Here is a 21,611-nt window from a genome sequence, read left to right on the forward strand (position 1 = left end):
TTCCAGTCTGTGCTGTTGTATTTAGAAGTAGGGGACTATGATCAGAGCCCAAAGCCGGCAAAACCAATACTTCAGCCTCAGGATATAAAACACGCCAGTCGAAAGTGCACATAACCCGGTCTATTCGCTCTTTTATAAGCTCATCGCCTGCTCTTTTATTCGTCCAGGTAAACCGACAACCTTTACTTTCCACTTCCATTAGGGAACAGTCATTAATAAAAGACCGAAAGGAAGAGAGTCGAAAAGGAGCAGCTGGCCTCATGCCCACCTTTTCCCATGGGCAAAGTATGTCATTAAAATCTCTTGCACAAACCCAAGGCCAGGTATTTGAGATGCTGATCAGCCGTAACTCTTGCCGTAATAATTGCCGATTGTGATAGGAATAGGTTGCATGGACACAGGTAATGCGCATAGTTCTGTCGGCGATCAAGTCACTGCATATCATATCGAGATAATCATCTGAAGAATGGATGATATCTATAGATAAGTGTTGACACCTAAATTTTGGACAACCCATTTAGTCATTTATTGCATAAAAATTGGGGATTAATTTTTAACCCCTAAAAAATATTATAATTCAATCGCATAGCATATAATTTTTTAGGTGCATTTATTTTTAATTTACATGTTTTGCATTTTATTTTTATTTTTAGGACCGGTGGTGGATAAGCTCAAATTTTATGTTTTGAGCTCTAGTTCGGTAGGCCGGGCTAGGCCTATGAAAGGATAAAATTAATCCAAGCCCGTCGTTATTTTTAATTGATTATCTTGCGAAAAATTAAGATTTGATGCGATATTATGGTTTTTGAAAATTAAAAAAAATCGCATTGTAATCTTATTTTTTATCAATAGATGATGAAATCAGGGGAGAATATTTTTGAGATAAGGATTTGGGTGATCGGGAGGTTATAAATTATCTTCGTGCATATTGAAAAAAACGAGATAAAATATTCTATGAAGATTACCTATTTTTACCTATAAAAGCAATCGTGTACGGAGAGAGAAAGAGGGGGGACTTCTCTTGGTAAAAAAAAATACAAAAGGAAAAAGTGAAGAAAAGCTTCTGCAGAAAGTACATGAAAAAGAGAGTGAAAGGGACGTGAGAGAGAGGGAGAAAGACAAAAGACAAAAGGGAAAAGGAAAAAAAAAAAGGATCTTCTTCTCCTTCTTCGTGCAGCGCCCCGCCGCCCCTCTGCAACGCTCGTCCGCGAGCCCCCGCGCCCAAAGCCGCCGCCGCCTGACACCAGAAGCCACGACGACTCGAGCAACGCCCCTGCTCTGTTCGCAATCTGCCCAGTGGAGTGTCCAACGTCTCCGCCTCGCCGCGACACCACCGCTGTCCTGATCTGGCCGTTCGAGAGCCCCGACGACGGCAGATCTGAGCCGATCGTCGCTACACCGTTGAACGGGCCCCGCACTGGCCCGCGCCTCCTCTGCTGCTCGTGCTGTATCTCCCCCAGTCAGCACCGACGTCCAGCAGCACTACCGAAGTTCGACGCTACCCGCAGCAGTTGCCGGACCTCCTCGGCCTCCGTCCCCGCTCCGCTCGATCCGACCTGTCGCTGCTGCTCTGTCCGAAACCAGGCAGACCCACGCTGCTCGCTTCCCCGACGTCCTGCCGACCCGCGCTGCTCGCCGCCCCGAAGCCAGGCAAACCCGCATTGCTCACTGCCCGCGACGCCCCTCAGCAACGCCCTCTGCCGGAGACCCAAACGCCGGTTGCTTAGATCGCGACGCCCCTATTCCGTCGGTTGTCCTTGCTACTCGGGTGCTGCCCCTGCTGGTGTGCACTCGCCGGAGTTCCCCTTGCCGGACCGACGACTTGCTGCCCTTGAAGATCCACGAGCAAGCCGAGCTTTAGGAAAAAAAAAAACAAAAGGAAGAAAAAGGAAAAGAAATTAGGTAGTTTTATTTTTTTTTCATTTATTTTATTTATTTCTTTTAAGTTTTGGAGTGATCTTTATTTTATGGATTTTGTAGGCATTATCCACAGGATATTCCCTAGAATTATTGTAATTACTAATCTGATCCGTAAGATCTCGGATCATTTTTTTATTATAATAATTTTTGGGATTTATCGATAGTATTTTAAGTGTTGAATCAATATAATTATTAATTTGATTCGTAAGAATTCGGATCAGATTTTTAATTATTTTGAACTTTTTGTTGTGATAATTAGGGTTAGGATAATCGTTAATTTGACCTGTGAGACGACAGGTTATTTTTTCGATTATTTTAATCCTTTATTTGATTAAATATCTTGATTGTTTAGATTTAATGTTTAGTTGATAATTGCATTGTTTTGAAAAAACCACTAAAAAATCTAAAAAATATTTGAATTAGGATTCAGTTTGTTTTGGAATATTTCTTGTTATATTGCATATCTAGAATAGGGATTTTATTCCGAATTTAAAAAAATAAAAAATCCAAAAAAAGAAAGTGATTCATTTAGGTTGTTAGTTTTTTATTTGAATTGCATGTTTAATTATGTGAAGTTTTAATTTCGAATTTCTTAAAGAAAAACACAAGAAAATCATTGTGCATTTTAGATTAGAATTGCATGTTTCATTTTAAATTTAGATCATCTTTTTAGATAAATTGCATCTTAGATTTAGATAATGTCTTAGTTTAAATTAGGATTTAATATGACTTAATCCCTAGTTCAAATTAGATAGAATCTTAATCTAGCTAGATCACTTTTGCATTTTTAAATTTCGAATTTCATAAAATTTGTCTTAGGATAAATTAGTTGCAATTTCCAGGAATAGATTGCATTTTTAGAATAGAAAAAGTCATGTGCACGTTATATAGAATTAAGTCCATGAAATGCACGTCATTTTAGTGATTATTGTTAGGTTCATTTCTAATTAGAAATTGCCCGTCATTAGATTATGTCATTTAATAAATGTCGCGTGACATATAGCTCGCATACTAAATTGTATGCTGCATGTCATTTTAGGTTAAATAATTTTGTATGTCATTGCATCGCATTGCATGTCATTAGAATTAGGTCATTTAGATAGCATTTAATTATTGCATTTCTTCATGTCATATAGTTTAGGTCATGTTGCCATGTCATATTAGATTATTAGTATGCATCGCATGATTCTCATTAAATAAAGTGAAAACAAAAATTGAGTAATTGCTTGTTAATTAGAAACCATATCTAGGGTTGTTGATGTGGATTTTAATTTAACACTGCAGATGCTTGCTTTCGTTGCTTTTAGGTAAATTCTACATTATTTAATTGCTTTCTTGGGTGTTAAATTGGTGGTTTGCACATCCGTATGATCACCTCACATGTTAGGGAGATAGTTTAAAATCAATTCAATTGCCAAACATTTTTGAAAATAAAAAGAATGGTACCGAAATGGCATTAGAGAAATCTAATGTAATCAAGTCCCCGTACCCTTAGTCTCTGGTTCGTAGGAGTAAAGTAATTCTCTCATTATTTTACTTGGGTTTCTAATCGACCCACCAAAAATAGATTAGTGGCAACTCTTGATTGAAATATCATGCAGCGACTCCTGATTGAAATATCATTTGCATGTTAAGAACTTGAACCTAAGTCGTGAATTGGTATGGGCTTGGGAGAGCCCGAGTTAAGCTTAAAGACTTAGTAATCCATTAACCTAGTTTTAGGTGGTGAACGCGAAAAAGTTAGGTCGCAACAATAAGTTATCATGCCATAGAAGCGCTAGACCCCCTTTCAGACCAACAGGGTTGCAAACAAAAACATGCTGAAATCTTAAACGCCGTTGCAAGTAATAAATTTGATTCTTCACTCAAGATTTTCCATTAAACTTTCTTTTGCAAATATGGTGACATTGGTGTTCTTTATATTAATCCTGATTCCGCTTTTTTTATAATGTTGTGCTTATTATCGAAGTGAAAATCCTCATGGTGTCAGTTGTCAAGGTCGTAGGAGTTTGACAGCATTAACTTCATATCATCCCCTTTAATGGTGTCATCATGAGTTCCTTGAGACCAATTTGTCAGTGGACTTTTTCCCCTTAATATGGTTTCTCACTCAATTTGAAGGAGTGCAATTCCACCAATTGATGCATTCGCTGTTGAATTGTACTAGAGCCAATTAAGAATCATCCAAGTTCAATTCTCCAAACTCATACGAGTGGGTATTTTCATTATCCGAACTACACCCGGTTCAAGAACCGAGTGGGGAAGCCCGGTTGTTTAACAGAAGGACCACTCCGATTCCGAAGAAGAGAAGGACGGATAATCCCGAAGAGGAGCAAAAATGTAAGTCTGGACCAGATAACAGCCACATTTCCAAGCATTTAGCAACGAAACATGGGCAACAAGTCAATAGATGCATGTTCTGGGGAGACAACCGCATCTCCGAAAATTGGAGAACACCATCAAAATAAGTATGATAGCACTAAATCAACCAGGTAATCAAATTGAAGATAGACTCTGACTGGTTTGGGAAATTTGCCACTGTCAAGAGAGCCGTTCTAATGCTGGTAAGTGACGGAAGCCGCTCCGATGCTGATGATGGTAAAACCAGCAGCTACTCCATGGAGTTGAATGGGAAACGACCATCTAAGGTTCGATGAATTTATATTTCAATCCAAGAGAAGTAGTAAGATTGGGTGAAAATGACCAAATTAGTCTATAACTTTTGAGTTTTCTTCCAAGCTTTTTTTTTTTTTATTAGTGGTAGCTATGTTGTTAATCATATCTTTGCATAGTGCTACTAAGTTGCAATAGTAAATAGTCAAGTGTACAAGTGTAAGGGTAGTGGTTGTGCCATGATAGTGTGATCTATCGGTTGATAGGAGCAACATTGTTTATTGTAATTTGCTTTAATGTTTTACTAGTAGATTTTAGTCCTGTTGCAGCTATTAGTTTGGCGAATGGACATATGCTTTGGGATAAAAACGAATTATCTTCTACCTCTTTATTATTAGCATCACTTGTTGATTATTAGCAATTGTTCATCAGCATCACTTCTGATTACATTAAACTGTTTCTGCTGATGGTGAAGTTTAACTTGTTATATTCCGCAAAAATTCTTCATATTTCTCATTGAATCGCTAGCCTCAACAGGGCCATCATTTACACCTAACGCCACAACACCGCGCTCCTTGTGAATGGTTAGTGGCGATAAGGAACGACCTTTACCACTCTTTCCTCGGGATCCTCACCGTTGGAACCCTACCACCCTTCCAAAGGATGCTCGCAGAGAGCTACGAGTAGACATGTTAGATAGCATGCATGCAATCATCTTGGCTCTACTGCAACACAAGAAAATATCGCAACAATCTATAAAATGGCTCACAATGATTTTATTATAAGCATAGCTCCGATTAAACACAGTTCGGAAACACAGAATATACTAAGCAAGCCCCAAAGTAATTACGATTCCACAAGGTTGTGGACATACTAGGCATCTTCCATGCACAAATCCGGAGTTTGGGTGCATCAAACGCTCCATCTAGTAATCAGATAAGAAACCAAATCAAGAAGACGACATACACATGGTTTCGGGGGAACCAATGTCAACGCCAATTTGGTCCACGCTAAGTCATCAAAACCGATTCATCACTTCTCTGAACATCTGATATGACGAGGATTTTGACTTCAAACGCCAGTTCTTTTTTGTTAACGAAACCACCATCCGTTTTCTCGAGATCTTTCCACGGCATAAATTCTTTGGCACCGCAGTCGAATTTTTTGTCAGAGAGCCAACCCCAAACTGCCATGCCCCAAAAGAAATGCTTATTAATTCTTTTTTTTTTAAAATTAACATCACAAAAAACTTCAAATTCATACACAAGTGACAAATTTAGCCCAAAACTTATTTTTGGATCACCAAAAATCTTAAATTAATACATATGTGGCTAATGTACTGCAAATTTATATGAATTTTCGTGCAGAGTTGTCATGTGTCATCCAACTCAATAATTTCATAATAAAATTTAACAGAGGTTAACAAATGACCAATTTGGGGTTTTTGTGATAATTTATTGCTAATGTACCAGTTTAGAGGTTTTTGATAATAAAAAATGTAGTTTGAAGAAAATTTGTCAAGGTATAAATTTTCCTCTAAATAAGAATGGCATTCATTTATAAAAGATCTTGGAAAAAATCTGCATGGTTTTCTTTTTTATTGTTGCGGGATTTATATATGGTAATACTTACATATATATTCGTTAGCCCGTTTGTTTTGGATTAAGCAAACTGAAAGAAAAATATATATCATTCAAATTCTAAAAAGTCGTGCAAAAGTTATGTGCAAATTACCAGCAAACATTTGCATGTTGTAAAGTTTGATTAACAATAAGTAAAAGTGTGTGCATCGTGAAAAATTGATTTTGTAAGGAAAAAAGAAAAAGGAAAGTAAAACTCAATCTAGACACAGTTGTTACAGAGAAAAAGAAAAGAAAAAAGTACCTGTTTTTCCCTTTTTGTTATTAGTGTCTTTTTTGTTCAACACCCACAATATGGCTTCTACATACTTTTTAGTCCTCGGACGAAGGCCCTGCGCTTCTAAGTAAACGGACAGTGACTTCCCCTGCTGCGCCCCATTGTGCCGGGGAAACACCTTTAACTTCCTACACACGATAATCATAGTTAAAACAAAGATGAGTGTTGCCGTTAAATCTAAAAAAGTAGATTTCCACCGTTTGTATCGCGGGGTGGTTTTCGCCCAATTGATAGCGGAAGCCTGCTCTGTAAAGCCAAGCGCGATGATGCTTTTACTCCATTTGCTTGGAAGGCCAAATTAAGATGTTGACTATGGATGGATAGTGTTGCCGTTAAATCTAAATAAAGTAGATCTCGTTCCTCAATAATTAGTCAAAAATAGGCTTTTACCGTTACATTCCTCAATGTTTTCAATTAAAGAACTATGCTCTCAAGTGGCTTGGCACGCTTAAGCAGTATCATACTGTTCTTTGAGGAGATTGGTGCTTTGGATGGTCTGTCGCTAGCCACTTTGGGTCTCACTAATCTCTGCTGTTTCAACAGGCTGGTTCTGGACTAGGTGCACTGCTTAGTGCTGTTTATAGTTTTAATACAGGTAATGTGAGATTCTTTAAACTCATTTCTTACATCTCAGTTCTGAATTTTATCCTCCATTTAACGTCCTTCTGAAACAGGAATCCCATTCATACAGAATCGTGTTAGAGGACCCAAATGGCTTCCTTTTGTTGTTGGGGTATTTCCTATACTTCAATGTCTGCTTTTGTAATTTCTAAAGTCGAATTGTTCTGGCTCCTTGCCATTGCTGCATAAGTGTTCGTGAATAACGAATGCATTGTCTTCTTTGTTTGCAGCTTCCCCCGCTGTTGCTCTTTTCTGGGGCCAGTGCTGCATTTGGAGGTATGGACAGATTCTTCCGGGCTTTCTCTAATTGGCTGGTCTTGGTTTGCATTCATTTTGCTGACCCACGCTCATTTTACACCATATAGCAATTAGAATGGTCGCTTTACTCATTACATACATAAAAGACACTGGCATTAGCCGGATGATGCTACTGCCGATAAAATTCATTTCACCATATGGAAATGCATAGACAGATTATTTCCTTGTTAGATCTCTCTTTTTTTTCACAAGAGTATAGCTGAATCCTAAAATTTTTAAAAAAAAAAAAGTGCAATAAAATTATAAAACTTATGATAAAAGTACAATTGAGTTTTTCAAAAGTGCATTCAAATCATAAAACTTGTTAAATCAGCACAATCAAATTTCAAAACTTGTTAGCATTTTCTAAAACTTGTTAACATTTTCCATTTATCAAGTTTAACGAAGTTGATGGGAAAACGTGATTGCACCAACTTGGCAGGTTCAAGGACTTGATCTCACTTTTTCAAAGTTTTATGACTTAATTATATTTTTGTGACAAATTTTAAAACTTCTCGTGTATTTATTCCTGAAATTTAAAAAGAGGCAAAAGGCGAGAAGCTAATTCCATTTCCTCGCCAACTTTTTTGTTATGGGAATGTACCACTCCCACCCTCCGACTTTAAAGGCCTTGGAATACTGAGGGTGCTTGCTCGATGTGGAGAACTGTTGGATCGCGCAAGTGATTGTGTTTTGAGGTGGACCCTTGACGATGGTGAGGGTCTCCATTTTCCTCTTACTTTTGCTGACCATAACCTCAGCCCCAAATATGCAATGGTCGTCCTTGCAGTATCCATTATTAAGATCGTTGAAATTTTTCAAGGAAAGGAACTTAGGAAGCCCCAATTTGGTCCTTGCTTTACTGAATGCCCTCAGTTCCTTCCCTTTCTCTGCACACACATTTCCACAAGTTGATATAAACTTGGTTGTCAATTCTAAACTACGATGACATTACCGGGAGTGTGATTTCATTGTCATTGATCATGAATTACACAATGATCGACCTGTGAAGATGACGTAGGTCCAACTTTTGTAGTTGAATGCGAAAAACTTGTAGTCAACCACGATCTTCTCATCGTCTCCAAGCTTATTTGGCTCCTCCATTAACAGAGATAAGGACATATATGCTGGATCGTTCCCCTTAAGGTCCGGGTCTCCCTTGGGGTAAAGACATAGGCTCCTAAAGAGGATGGATTAGACGTTTAATTTAGCTATGAATCGATTGACCGTTGTATCTCTTAATTTAGTTCATTGGAGCTCCAAATGATACAAGCGTCGAGTTATATGAAGCAAAAGGGAAATTTGAGAACTTACCATTCGTAGCCCCCAGCTTCAAAAACACCGGATTTATATGTCTTCAATTTTAATAATTCGGAAACTGGATTTATCTCCACTTCATAATGAACTGGTGGAAGAGATCTACCGTCCAAATCGATAACACGTTCTGCCCAAAAAAACAAAAAAACATCTAAGCACAACTGATTGTATTCTAGGAGATAGAAGGTTATTCAATGGCTCACCCCAATGGGCATAAATTGGCCCTTCCACTTTAGGTCTTTTAGACAAAATTTAAAGGTGAAGTATTGAAAGACTTGAGAATTGAAATCTTCTTTCTTGAGAAATCCGTATCTCTCAAATGAAAATAGTGGGAATCCGTATTCAATTTCTTGAGATATCCGATTGAAGCAAAGGAGACTAAGTTCATGGCAAGGTAAGATCTAACTTAACAATCATGAACAGTCATGGATGTAGAAAGGTCTTACTTGAATCTTCTAAAACGGCATTACAGCCGAACAAAGTTTTGTTGAAAAGTTTAAAAGAAAAAGCATGACTTATCAAGAATAACAACAAAGACTTAAGGTTAAGAAAAAAATGAAAGTAGAGCGCAAACACAAAAAATGAAGAGAAGTACCAGGTTCCTGCTCCACATTATGCGGCATGTCTCGTAGCTTGCTCTTAGCTCTTCGTTGCTTCCTAACTTGCTTCTCTCTCTCTCTCTCTCTCTCTCTCTCTCAAACTGGTCGGAGACTCTGCTTGTCAATCCCAGCCATGATGGGGTTTATATGGAGTCCGTCAAGGCAATAAGAGAGTAGTTTCCTGAACCTTTTAAGAAGTATTCCCGACTTTTCTCCTAATAAAAGTTGAAAGAAGAGTTTCTCGTGCTTCGAATGTCCTCTTGTGGCCTCTTTCCTAGTAACCAACCCCATAACATGAAAAATTATTCTGTTCAGAAGCCAAAAAGACACATGGGCGGCCGGTGTAATGAGACAATTGTTAATGAGAAAATATTAGATGGTCCGGCGCACCAGCTCAGCGTGGTCCCGGATCAATCATGGAGCACCACGTTGGTCCACGTGCGAAGATGGAATTTCTGCAGGTAAAATAATCTTCTTTCTCTCTCCTCTAGCCTGCGCGCTAGCGCTGTGCTCTCTCTAAGAGAGTCTGCACACATTTATTATATTCTCTTTCCTCTTCCCTCGTTCTTTTCTCCAGAATACGCTTAGATGCTTTCTGTTTTCTAAATTAGAAGATAATCCGATGAGTGTTTGATTGAGGTTTTCAGCATTCAGCATGATGGCTTCGGCGCTATAGCATCGGTACTCTATTTCGACGTGGCAGTAAATAGGTTTTTGATTGATGAACGAAAGTGAGGGAGGACTGTGAGGCTGTAGATTGCATAAAATTGGTGGCTTTTATTTGCTTTGAGTCGATGGTTTTCCTCTTAGGTGATTGGGGCTCAGTATTTTGAGCTTTTCCCTGTTTTACTCATGAAATATGTGAACAGCTTCTCACAACCCAGTGGAAGTGTGCGATACAGTTTAGAGGCTAGTGTAACCTGGATTGGGTAATTGAGAAGAAGAGCCATTCCAAGCAGACCGAAGCTTCCAAATTTTGAATCTCTGGTTTCGCTCTCGTTTGCTACTCCGCGCATGTTGTTGCTGCTCCGGCATTGCGTTTGTCAAGCGGCCGTTCCCCGCTGTCGCCCAGCGCTTGCTCGCTCGCTGGTCCTGTCGCTTCCTCCGTCTCTGCTCCGGCGCTCGCTCTTTGCTCCGTTGCTCACTCTATCTCTGTTCCGACACCGCTTTCCTTCGTGCATTAATCTGCTTGGGCGGCCGAGATTTGGGGGATCCTATTTCTGCAACCACCTGCATTAATCTGCTTGGGCGGCCGAGATTTGGGGGATCCTATTTCTGCAACCACCTGCATAGCAACGTCGACGCCTTCCAGGCCGGTTACAAGATTTGTGGGATGTGTACACACAGAGCAAGAGCAGTAGATTGCCCAAGTTCTGGCGGGACGCCTTCCAGGCCGGTTACGAGTTCTTGACGAGTGACGTGCCGGGCGTTCACGACGTCGCCGTTTCGGAGATCGCAAAGATGTCCCTTCACTCCTTCACCTTCTCCGACCATCTCGCTGCTCATTCTCGTCCTGCGGTAACCCATCCTCGCCCTTCAAAACCCCCTTCTTCTATAATGCTTTCATCGCTAGCTTCATTTTCTTGCAGAACTTTTAGTGCTGAGAAGTTGGGCATTTCTTGTGAAATTTTGGGAGTTTGGTCGCTGACTTGTCCTTTCAGAGATTGGATGGAAGTCATGAGTTTATGAGGTCTTGGTTCTTGTCATTGAGCCCTGTCGGGGCAGATGAATTGAGGGCTTGTTTATTATTGATACGTGTTGACACCTAAATTTTGGCGACCCGTTTAGTCATTTATTGCATTAAAAAATTAGGGGTTAATTTTATCCCTGAAAAAATAGTTAATTACATAGCATATAGTTTTAGGTGTATTTATTTTTTAATTTGCATTTACATTGAACCGGTGACAAATGGGCTTGATTTAGTGATTCTAAGCTTTAATTTGACAGGTCGGACTAAGCCCACGAAGCAAGAAAATTGGCCCGAGCCCGTTTTCTTTTAATGACAAAAATTACCTAAATGGAGATTTGAAATGATATTACGGTGGATTTTTGGAATTTAAGAAAATTGGGTTGCAATCTTATCTTTAGGCGATAAAATCAGGAGATGTGGAAAATAAAAAGTAATATTACGTGCGAAAAAGAAATCTTCACGAATGTTGATTTGAGTAGGAAATTAAAACCCTAATCTTCAGCCTATAAAAAGGTTTTCGCGTAGGGTTTCAGGGTACACACGTTGAATATACAGCCACAATAGAGAAATACACTTGAGCTCTCGGCCAACAATCCTTGGCCGAGACGCTCATCTTGCTATCCTGGACTGTCATCACTCGCTGCCCTATTGAGCCGCAACGCTCCCACCGCTGTCCGCTGCCTCCGTGCAAATTTTCAACGACGACCGCTCGAGAGTCGTTCATCAACGACTTTCACTTTCGGTTTTTTTTTTTTCCAACGCCCACGGCATCACTTCAAGAGCAACCTTCATCCGCGATCTCCATCGACATCTGGCTCGTGCATGACACCGAGCATCGTTAACGAACCGAGTCAGATCGTCCACTGGACTCCAAGCGGTGATTTTGGGTATTATCCAATGGCCTAGTCAAAGTTTTGAAGGTCAGCAATATTGGGAGCGATACACAAAAAAAGGGAGTCGACGTAGGGACAACAAGGGAGCATTCTGGAAGACCTTCACTTCCCATCTACTTCTTCACGGGTGCAATAGATCATGCCACGTCTATTGTCATGCATGCGCTCCTTGGTTTTTGATTTCCGGTGAACGCAGCAAATTCTCGAACCAATCGAAGCTCATCAATTTTTCGAAGATTTCCTGACGTTTGTCTCCAGTTTTGTCGCCGCCGCTGACCACCGCTTGGAATCCCCTTCGTTGTCGCGACTTCCGTTCGCTGCCGTTACTCCTTTGACGACCAATAGTCTCGTGACAAGCTGCAATTTCCTAAGGACGAGCTGTTCTAATCTGCACCTGTGACACAGCAAGCCGACCCCGACGTCCTTGTTGTCTCCAAGTTTCAGCAAGCCAGCCGATCTGCTCTTCGATCCGACAACTAGACGAGATCCATGCCGCTGCCTTGACGCCGACAAATCTGTTGCACCTCGACGAAATTTCTGTTTTTGCAGGTCTACTGAAGAATCATTGGTATTGTTGTTCCCAAACAATCACAAGCAGCCACGTTGTTGTGAGTTGAGACGCTGGTCGAGAACCGCGAACTATTGCAAAGTAACCCATCGTGGTTCACCATGAACCACTGCTGCTTGCCACCGCCCTGCCACCATCGCTGCTCATTGTCGAGGAGCTAACTACGATCCTGGTCCGATTGCACTTGGTCCAAATTTGGGAAGAATATCATCAAATTAGGTAAGACACACATCTAGTATATTTGGATATTTTATTGCCTAATATATGTCAATTTATATCTAGTTTCATATCCATGAGTGATAGACATAACTTTCAATTAGGATTTATTTCCTAGTTTGCAACCGCATATCGATTTTTTATTCCATCTATAAGGCTTTAGATGGAATAATTAATTACGCGGGAATAAAATTGATATCTTGATCTTTAAGGCTTAAGATCAATTTATCGATTTTATTAGCGAAATAATCAAGTTTGATTTAGATATTGTTTCTTGATTCGGACGATGTGTGATATCTTTGATAATTCTGAATGATTTTGTGCTTATCTTTTAATTGTTTTATCTATCCCGAAAATACAAAAAAGATTGCATTTGCATATCATGTAGATTATATTTGATTTCCTATATAGAATTGCATGATAGAATAGTTAGATACATTTTTAATTATATTAGAATGCATGTTTAGATGATATCTAGCTTAGATAATATCTTGGAATTAAATTACATGTCGAGATAAATTTCTAAGTTGAGATAGGATTCTGATTAGTCTATTTCCTAACTTAAAATAGATAATATCTCACTTTAGTTAGATTTTTATTGTTAGTTATTTTTAATGACGAATTTTTATTTAAAAAAATACAAAAAATCATGCGCATGTCATATAGGATTAGATTCATGAAATGCATGTTACTTAGTGATTGTGGTTAGGTCCATTTAGCTAAAAATTTAATGTCATTAGGTTAAATTGCATATTGCATGATTTTCATTAATGAAGTGAAAACAAAAAAAGAAATTGCGTGTTAATTAGAAATCATAGCTAGAGTTGTTGATGTGGATTCTAATTTAACATTGCAGATGCTTTCGTTGCTTTGAGGTAAGTTTTTGCAATTTATTTATGTTGACACCTAAATTTCGTTTTTTTAATTAATTAAGTTTTTTTTACATTTATTTGCCTTTTTCGGATAGTAAATAATAAATAAATAAATAAAAAACCAGAAGAAAAACAAAAACAGCAGCCCCCCTTTTCTTCACGTGGGCTCGTGCGACTTGGCCCCACCCCCTTTTTCTCCTTCTTCTTCCTTCTTCTTCTTCCCTCTTCTTCTTCCTCGCTCCTTCTTTCTCCGCCTCTGTAGTTCACGCGCAGAAGACGATGACGCGCGCAAAGGACGGCCTACGGCCGAGGGGAGTAGGCCGACGTCGGCCGGAGAGGATAAGATCTCGGGCGCCATCAATGGCGAGCACGCTTCGCTGGATAAGCTCGGATGGGACGCCGGTCCAGCCAAGGAGAATCGTTCGGCGCGCGAAGGGGACCGCCGGTCGAAGCTCCGTCGACCGGACCTCCTCGCCTATAAATAGCAGAGCACTTCCATCGTCGAAGGGCAATCGTAAGCTCGGAGATCCTTCACTGAGAGACATCGGGAAGGATTGAAGGGCGAGCGAGGGAGAGAACTCGAGTCGCGAGCTTAGCCCACCTTCCACCGAGAGACTTCGGGGAAGGCCGGCAGCGAGCGACTTCGAGAAGGTCAGATCCGGCCGGTGGAGGCTCGGATCTAGCCTGAGTGAGAGAAAATCAAGGCTGAGCGAGGGGAGCCGGAGGAGGGAACGCCAGATCCGTGAAGCCGGAGGCTCTGCGCCACCACCGCAACCGCGGCTCGCGCGCTGTCCCCGCCCGACGCCGTGCCGCGATCGACCCGCCAACGCCGGACCAAATCCGGAAACCGAGGAGCCGCTTTGTCGCTACCCCATCGTCGTCACCTGCACCTACAGCCCCCTGTCGCCGCCACCATTCACCCCCTCGTCGCGCCGTTGCTGCAAACAGGTAATAGTAGCTGCCGCCACCGCCCCCAGACGCATCGTCGCCATTGCTCAAAACCCTGGCCGCCTCCCCTGCCCGTCGTCGTCGTCACCATCGTTCCCTCCACGAGACCCTAACCCCTGACCAAGGAGACCCGCTACGTCGCCGTCGAATGCCGCACCACCGTCCGCCACGTCGCCGCCGTCGTCAGGCGCCGTGTCGCTCTCCAGTGACGTCCCCAGTCCCTCCACCCGCGCCGTAGACGGATGGAGAAACCAGCGATCCCGCGTAGGGTCGAGCCGGGTCGGGCGTGGTTCGCGAAACCGGGTAGGGTTTCGCGAGACCTAGGCGGCCGGAAACCGGGTCAGAGTCGGGTCGGGCGCACCTCACCCGAGTAGGGTTTCGGCCAGCTTGGGCCATTCGCATGTGGGCCGGGCCCCTTTTTTAGAAAATATATCTATTTGGGCTGGGCTTGTTTTTTTTTTTTTAAAAAGAAGAAAGAAAAAAGACAATAAAATCCAGTTCGGGCCCGCAACGCGGGCCCGTCCGCGTTCGAGTTACCGGCCCGGGTCAGACCCAACCCGCGGATCCGACCCGGTCGGCTTTTTATTATTTTATGTAATATTTTAATAAAAAAATAAAAATAAAAAATAATTTATTTTTGAAAAATATTAAAAACTGTTTTAATTTCCAGAAAATCGAAAAATAATAAAAAATGATAAAAATGTTTTATTTTCCAAATAAATCAGAAAAATAAAAAATATTTCATATTTTCCAACAAAAGCCAAAAATCCATAAAAAAAAAACCAAAAAATTCAAAAAAAGCCAAAAGGACTTGTATTTTTCCAAAAAAAAATACCAAAAAAATCCCTTTTATGTCCAAAAATGAGAAAAATACTCAAAAAATGTTTTTCCTCCCAAAAATGCATGGAAAATCTCTAAAAAATCAAAAAACCTTAGGGTTTAAACAAGATTAGGTACCGAAAGGGCATTAGTGATTAACTAGTGTAATCAAGTCCCCGATCCTAATTTCTCTAGTTGCGCAGGAGTGAGTATTTCTCTCGATACTTCGCTTAGGATTTCTAATCGACCCACCCCAAACCGATTATTGGTGACTCCGTTTTAAAATTAATTTACAGGTTAAAAATTTAGATTATTAAAGTCGTGAATTGGTGGACTTGGGAGAGTCCGGGCATAACAAATTTCAGCCGAGCCATTAGCCTCCTTAGGCGCCCGTACCCGATTGCGGGCGCCGAAAAAAAAGAGGTCGCGACAGCTTGGCGACTCCGCTGGGGACATTTGAGGACTTAGGCCATTTTATCTTGTTTAAACCCTTTACTAACTTGTTTTTTTTTCTTTTGTGCAGGGTAGTAGCTTAAAGTTTTTATTTATTTATTTTGTTAAAATAAAATATTTTGTAATTATAAACTGCTGTGCATCCTTAAATGTTTTTCCAGTACACATGGCACACACAACCCGGCCGCCGGACTTGGGCCGCCATAGGATTTCTAGGATGGTGTTAAGAAAGATACGACCTCGAACGCGAGACTGCGATGTAGAGGTTGCCTTTCTTTTCCCCGAATTTCTTAGCCGAGGTTAGGAGGGTATGCTGCTAACGTGAGACTGCGACGGGCGGATATCCTTTTAATCTCACCAATCCTTCTCAATTAGAAATCGAGCCGCACGTCTCACGCGCATGTCTTTGTGCTTGCCATTTTTCTTTAAAAGCAAAAGTAATTTCTTTACTTTTACTCAGTCTTTTTATTTGGCCCATGGCAATTTAGGATAAGCTTTTCAAGTCCCGTTTATATGCGATGGGGAAAGACGATATCCAGTTCATTCCTACTCCCAAGGCGAGCTCTTCGGATGGTGGGGTCAATTAGATCAATTTGCCCAAGAGCGTGTGAAGGCCAAAGTCGGTCATCTCCTATCGTTGATCCAAATCACTGTTCGCCCGAAGTCATACAAGCCATGGCACATTTCTGGTGCCCGAAGACGGTTACTTTTATATTCGGTAGGTTTGAGCTAACCCCAACCCTGGAAGAATACAGCATCATCACTAGAATGCCTCTTGAGAAAAAGCTTGTCAAACCATCAACAGGCATCATCCCGATACATGGGTTAGCACGGCTTTTAAGAACTGAAGTCCATACTATGATACAAATTCTTGAAGATAACCATAAAACCTGCCCACTGGAATTTATTAATGCATGTTTCCAAAATCAGCCTATGACCCAGAAAAGTGAAATTTTCCTCCTAGCCTTTTTCGGGCTCATCATCTTCCCCCATCAAAGAAATGCCATAACTCCCAAGATGGCATGGATAGTTGATCAGATCTTAAGAGGGGGGAATTATGTCAACATGATTTTAACTGAAACATTCTTGTCCTTTAATCGTTTTAAAGACAACTCGGAGAAAATCATGCGAGCCTCTCCTGAAATTTTACAAGTCTGGTTCTTTTCTCACCTAAGCGAATTTCGAGACTTCATGCGATCATCTGAAACGAATGCTTTTGAAAATCCATTACAAAAATTTATGGTTTTAGGACCATATATTCCCAATCAAAGCTATTTAAATTGGGTAAACTTCCTAATAGACCCAGCTCCTGAGGCATTCCAATGGTGTGCTAGTTGGTTCCATGAAAAAAGAGCTCGCTTCGCTTATAAGCGTGATCTCCCAATTCCGTTGCTTGGCCACACCGGCGCCATTCTCTATCACCCTTATCGGGTGGCACGACAATATGGAGCCCTTCAGGAGATCCTATCGTCTTCCATCAGGAAGGTCTCTTCAGTTCTTTTTAATACAAGCCGTGACTAAGCATTCGAAGTTTCTACCGCTCAGGAAACCTGGGACAAGTGCCATCGCAAAAGGATCATGGTACCTGAAGGGCTTGAGGGAGAAGAAAAAGCCCACCACGCCTCCATGTCCTACATCCACAACCATCGTATCCCGACAAAATGGAAGCCATTAGTCCCCCACTCAATCAGAGAGAGCAGCCCGCACGAGCAAGCAGAGCTCATGGAGAGGGATTTGGGAATGGATTGGATGCATACCTCAGAGCCAGTTCAAGGAAGCAGACGTTCTCGCAAGAACAAGGCTCCCTGTCGCATATAAATTGGCAATCATGTGCCCCTTAGTATTAATAATGTGAAAGTTTCGTCCCATTGTTTAGGGACTTTTGTTTAATATCTAGTATTTCATTTTGTCATTTCAATCTCAAGTTTTAAGTGTTAGGAGCTAGCAGTCTACAAATCCTCTTTTGATAAATAAAAAAGCAGTTAGACCATTGCCATGGGTCAATCTTTGTTTACTTCCGTGCTCATTTATTGTTTTCACAACAAAATAGGTAATTATGAATCGCCGGCCACCAATCACCCGCGAATGGCCTCATGCAATAGGGCCCGATCAGAATGATGTACAAAATCGCCTTATTAACATTGAAGACGGCGTAGGACAGATGTCCATTGTCCTTCAACAACTCTCAAGACAAATGAAATCCACTTAAGCTGAGCCCAACTCTATAGTTGCCTCAAACACCGTCATGACACCTGCAAATTTGCTAGAAAATAGACAGTACCATAGATAGTTTGAAAAGATCATGAAAAAGTTAAGCCAGCTGCAGGAGCAGAATCCCATGGACCTGTCCAATTACGCCGGCATTGAGATTCCTGAAGAGCTCAAAGCACCTGAATGCGAAAGGTACACTGATACCTCCCGCCCAGAGACCTATTTGCAGGCCTACCTGGTCCGAAGGATGATTCAATCGTACCAATCGAGCTTGACCACCCCTGCCTTGCGATGGTACATTGTCAGGAAGATTAGTCCCCTTAAAACCTGGAGGGAACTAATTCATGTTTTTCGCCAAGAATATGATATTGACATCAGCCCTGACATAGCCTTGCCCTACGAAGAGCTGATGATCGTGGAGCACGAGGAACCGTTAGTCGCTGAGATAGGAGAAGAGCATGTCAATAAACCCTTGCATGATAAATGGGCAGCTAAACAACACCCTGTTACTGGAAAATTTCCCACTAGGAAAGGCAAGGAGCCTTTGTACGAGATCAAAGACATAGAGCATGTTCAAGACCGGGGCACGACTGGACGACTCCCCAAGCTTACTCCAAGAGCTAGGGTCCAAAAAATACCAACCCCTATCAACTTGGAAAGCGAATCAGACAGTGAAACTCTAATGTCTCTCACTTCCCTTGATAGAATCGAGCTGGCAAAACGAAGGGCCTTACTCAAAAGGTCTGGACTAAAGGCCAAGAAAAGAAAGCCTAAGCAGATCAATACAGCACCTGCCGACGAACCACCGCACTAAGGCTTCGAGCATTCCCAAGAATACAGCTTTGAAGGCTACAATCCCCTAGAGTGCAACCCTGAAGACTTCCTGGCTCCAGTATACAATCCCAAGGACTTCCAACGTTATTTCGATAATGAAACCGACGATTCATCATATAATCAAGTTTCCTACTCTCATCCGGGGATGAAGGCCCGTCAGAAGAGGAAGCATACGTCTTTATCCGCTACGATCCTAATGAAGTACTAAGCTTGTCCTCTGACCATGAGGATAGCTTCAATACTTTATCCTCATTCGGAAATTTTGACCAAGAAGAAAGCAATGGGGTAATCTCGGTAGAATCCAACTTCCCTGAAACAGAAAAATTCACCACTATAACAGATATGCAGTGGGAAAACCAGTGGCCTAACCAAGATACATCAAGCCCATCTTGCGCTCATAGGATCATGACCCCTGGAGAGATGTGGATACCTAATCTCCGCAAGTATAATGGCACGACTTGCCCCGTGGCCCACTTGCAGTACTTCCATGCTGAAATAAGTCGGTACTATGGCCCGATGTCATTCACAACTCAGGCCTTCCAAGAGAGTCTCACGGGATCTGCATTACAATGGTTCATCACAGCAGATATCTACCTCATGAGAGATTGGAATGAGCTGTCTTCTGCATTCCTGCTTCAATATCAAAGCCAGATTGGGAATGAAGTGCCCTGTCAGAACTTGGTTCACTTCAGAAGAAGAACAATGGAGGATTTCCGAGCATATGCACAGAGGTGGGAGGCTTTTACGATGCAAACTTACCCTCAGCTGGCCGAAGAAGAAATGATAAAGCTATTCATAGGGGCTTTACCTCGCAAGCATCGTTGTTGGTTGCATGGGTTGCATTTCCATAGCTTCAACGAAGTGGTCCTCTCATGCGAATACTTCGAGTCTACTGGAGGCGAGGAACTCAAAGGCGCGTGATTTCACAACCGACACTATCAAAGCACTCCTTTACACAGGAGTTTTCATGGGTTTTACTTGTTTTTATAATTTCATGTTTCTTATCTTGTCTAGTGTGCTACTGTTGTATTTTCCATTCCAAGTACTATATTGTACAGTTATAATATTTTGTTTTAAGAGCATGAGGCGGTACTCCAAACCAGCCCAATGATGTTATCCAACCATGAAAAGAAAATATCATCCAAGGAGAATACTAAGAGCTGGGCTTCCTCATGCTTTTTCTCCCCCAAAGACGTATTTTGAAAATAAAAAATATTTCATCACCCAAAAGCTTTCGTAAAAAAAAGATGATAAATTTAAGCACGTTTGTCTTTCTGACTCACTCACTTCATATCTCAGAAGATCATTCTTGTCCCCTTTGACTTAGTGTGACAGGGGGCATTTGAAGCAAGCACATTATGTGAACTCACCGAATTCAATGACACCCTCCCGAGAAAGCAGGGGCAAACAGAAAGGATCATCACGTTTCAAAATGGTAAGTCCTATTCCCTGAACATAATGTCGAAAATGACATCATCTCTTCCATTTACAGGAAACGAAAGATAGGATGTAATAGGTACAAGCATACGGTTGAAATCAAGCTGTCCCCAAGAGCTCTATACACTCCACCTCGCTCCTGCCCAACTCCTTCGACAAGCCCAGAAGCACAAGGAAGGGATCTTTTCTCTTTCTTTGAATTGGCTACTGTCAACAGAGAAGAAATCCAGACAGATGAAGCAGTCTCTAGCCCCTATTCAAAATGAGGACCTAGAAACCTGACTTCCTATTCGGACGCATGCTCTCCCAAGAATTAAAGACAGAAGGAGAAATTCCACAGAAGGAAGGCGTTGAAGATGAATCAATGACCAGCAATCATGCATACATGGTCACAAGTGAGGAAGACCAATTGAAGGAAATGTCAAACTATGCCAAGATAAAGAAGCCATCATCGACATTCAAATATCTCTAGGAGCTAACACATACAAGCCTTGGAGAAGAGTAATTTGGTATCGTTTCCAATACTCCTCACTCTTTGAATTCACTTTTGACGTATTTTCCCTATTGACAGGAAACATTGGGAATCAAAAACCAAATTTGATGGTCAATATTGGCCAAGCTAGTACATGGGAATGACCTACATCAAATTCACCTGACTCCGTATAAAGAAGGACATGTCATCCAGGAGCCAATTCAGAGAATAATTGACTTAACAAAGCAAGGGACATAGGACTTTGTGTCCCCATCTCACTTCAGGATCACCCAATCGTCTACAAACCAGTGAAGGGTAAAGTTGTATCGATTCCAGTTATTCGACTCTTGAAAGAGTTCATGACTAACACATTCCCTCTTGTTTGGTGCAGGATCACCTGACTGTCAAAAGCAAGGATGACGAATCAATGAGAAGCATGTCTTGTTTGTTGCAGGATCACTTGACTGTCAAAAACAAAGATAACAAATCAATGAGAGGCATGACAAACTCTCCCAAGCAAAATGGCGTCTCAAGTATTGCCAAAGCAAATGACAGAGATCCTTCAGGCCTCAATTCACCTTTAATTTTGGCCCTGTTGATTGATCCATTTTCATCTTCTCTTCTGCAGGGGCAAAAACAAAGATGCCCGATCAGATCCCCAACCCCGGCTGATCCTTCATGTGTCATATCCCTAATCAATAGGGATAACTATCGACACCCATTTGCGAATAACCCTTTCGATGTTCAAAATTTAACATATTTGGAAACACCATTATGTTAACTCCTAAAGTTGTCAATAGGGTCTTTTTTGAGTCAAAACCATTCACTTGTTTTGAAGAGTTCGAACTCCATCATATTCAAAATGTTGCATGTCACTTCCAGATGAATTCTGCATGATGATTGTGTCTGTCTAA

At 41.4% G+C, this 21,611-nt stretch overlaps 1 protein-coding gene and 1 long non-coding RNA gene across 2 annotated transcripts; one reads left to right on the forward strand and one right to left on the reverse strand.

Moving 5' to 3' along the window:
- Nucleotides 1-5,287: 5,287 nt before the first annotated feature.
- Nucleotides 5,288-9,433, reverse strand: LOC104441521. The gene is made up of 6 exons (XM_039311664.1): nucleotides 9,281-9,433; nucleotides 8,683-8,812; nucleotides 8,373-8,548; nucleotides 7,973-8,258; nucleotides 6,418-6,578; nucleotides 5,288-5,719 (listed from the first exon to the last, which is right to left on the reverse strand). The coding sequence occupies exons 1-6, from the start codon at nucleotides 9,306-9,308 to the stop codon at nucleotides 5,544-5,546; spliced, it is 957 nt and encodes a 318-aa protein (XP_039167598.1). The 5' UTR covers nucleotides 9,309-9,433; the 3' UTR covers nucleotides 5,288-5,543.
- Nucleotides 6,958-7,556, forward strand: LOC120292982. The gene is made up of 3 exons (XR_005550620.1): nucleotides 6,958-7,045; nucleotides 7,125-7,183; nucleotides 7,302-7,556. It is a non-coding gene; the product is annotated as an uncharacterized LOC120292982 (long non-coding RNA).
- Nucleotides 9,434-21,611: the final 12,178 nt, after the last annotated feature.

Source organism: Eucalyptus grandis, chromosome 4, assembly GCF_016545825.1.
Source record: "Eucalyptus grandis isolate ANBG69807.140 chromosome 4, ASM1654582v1, whole genome shotgun sequence".
Classification (NCBI taxonomy): Eukaryota; Viridiplantae; Streptophyta; class Magnoliopsida; order Myrtales; family Myrtaceae; genus Eucalyptus; species Eucalyptus grandis.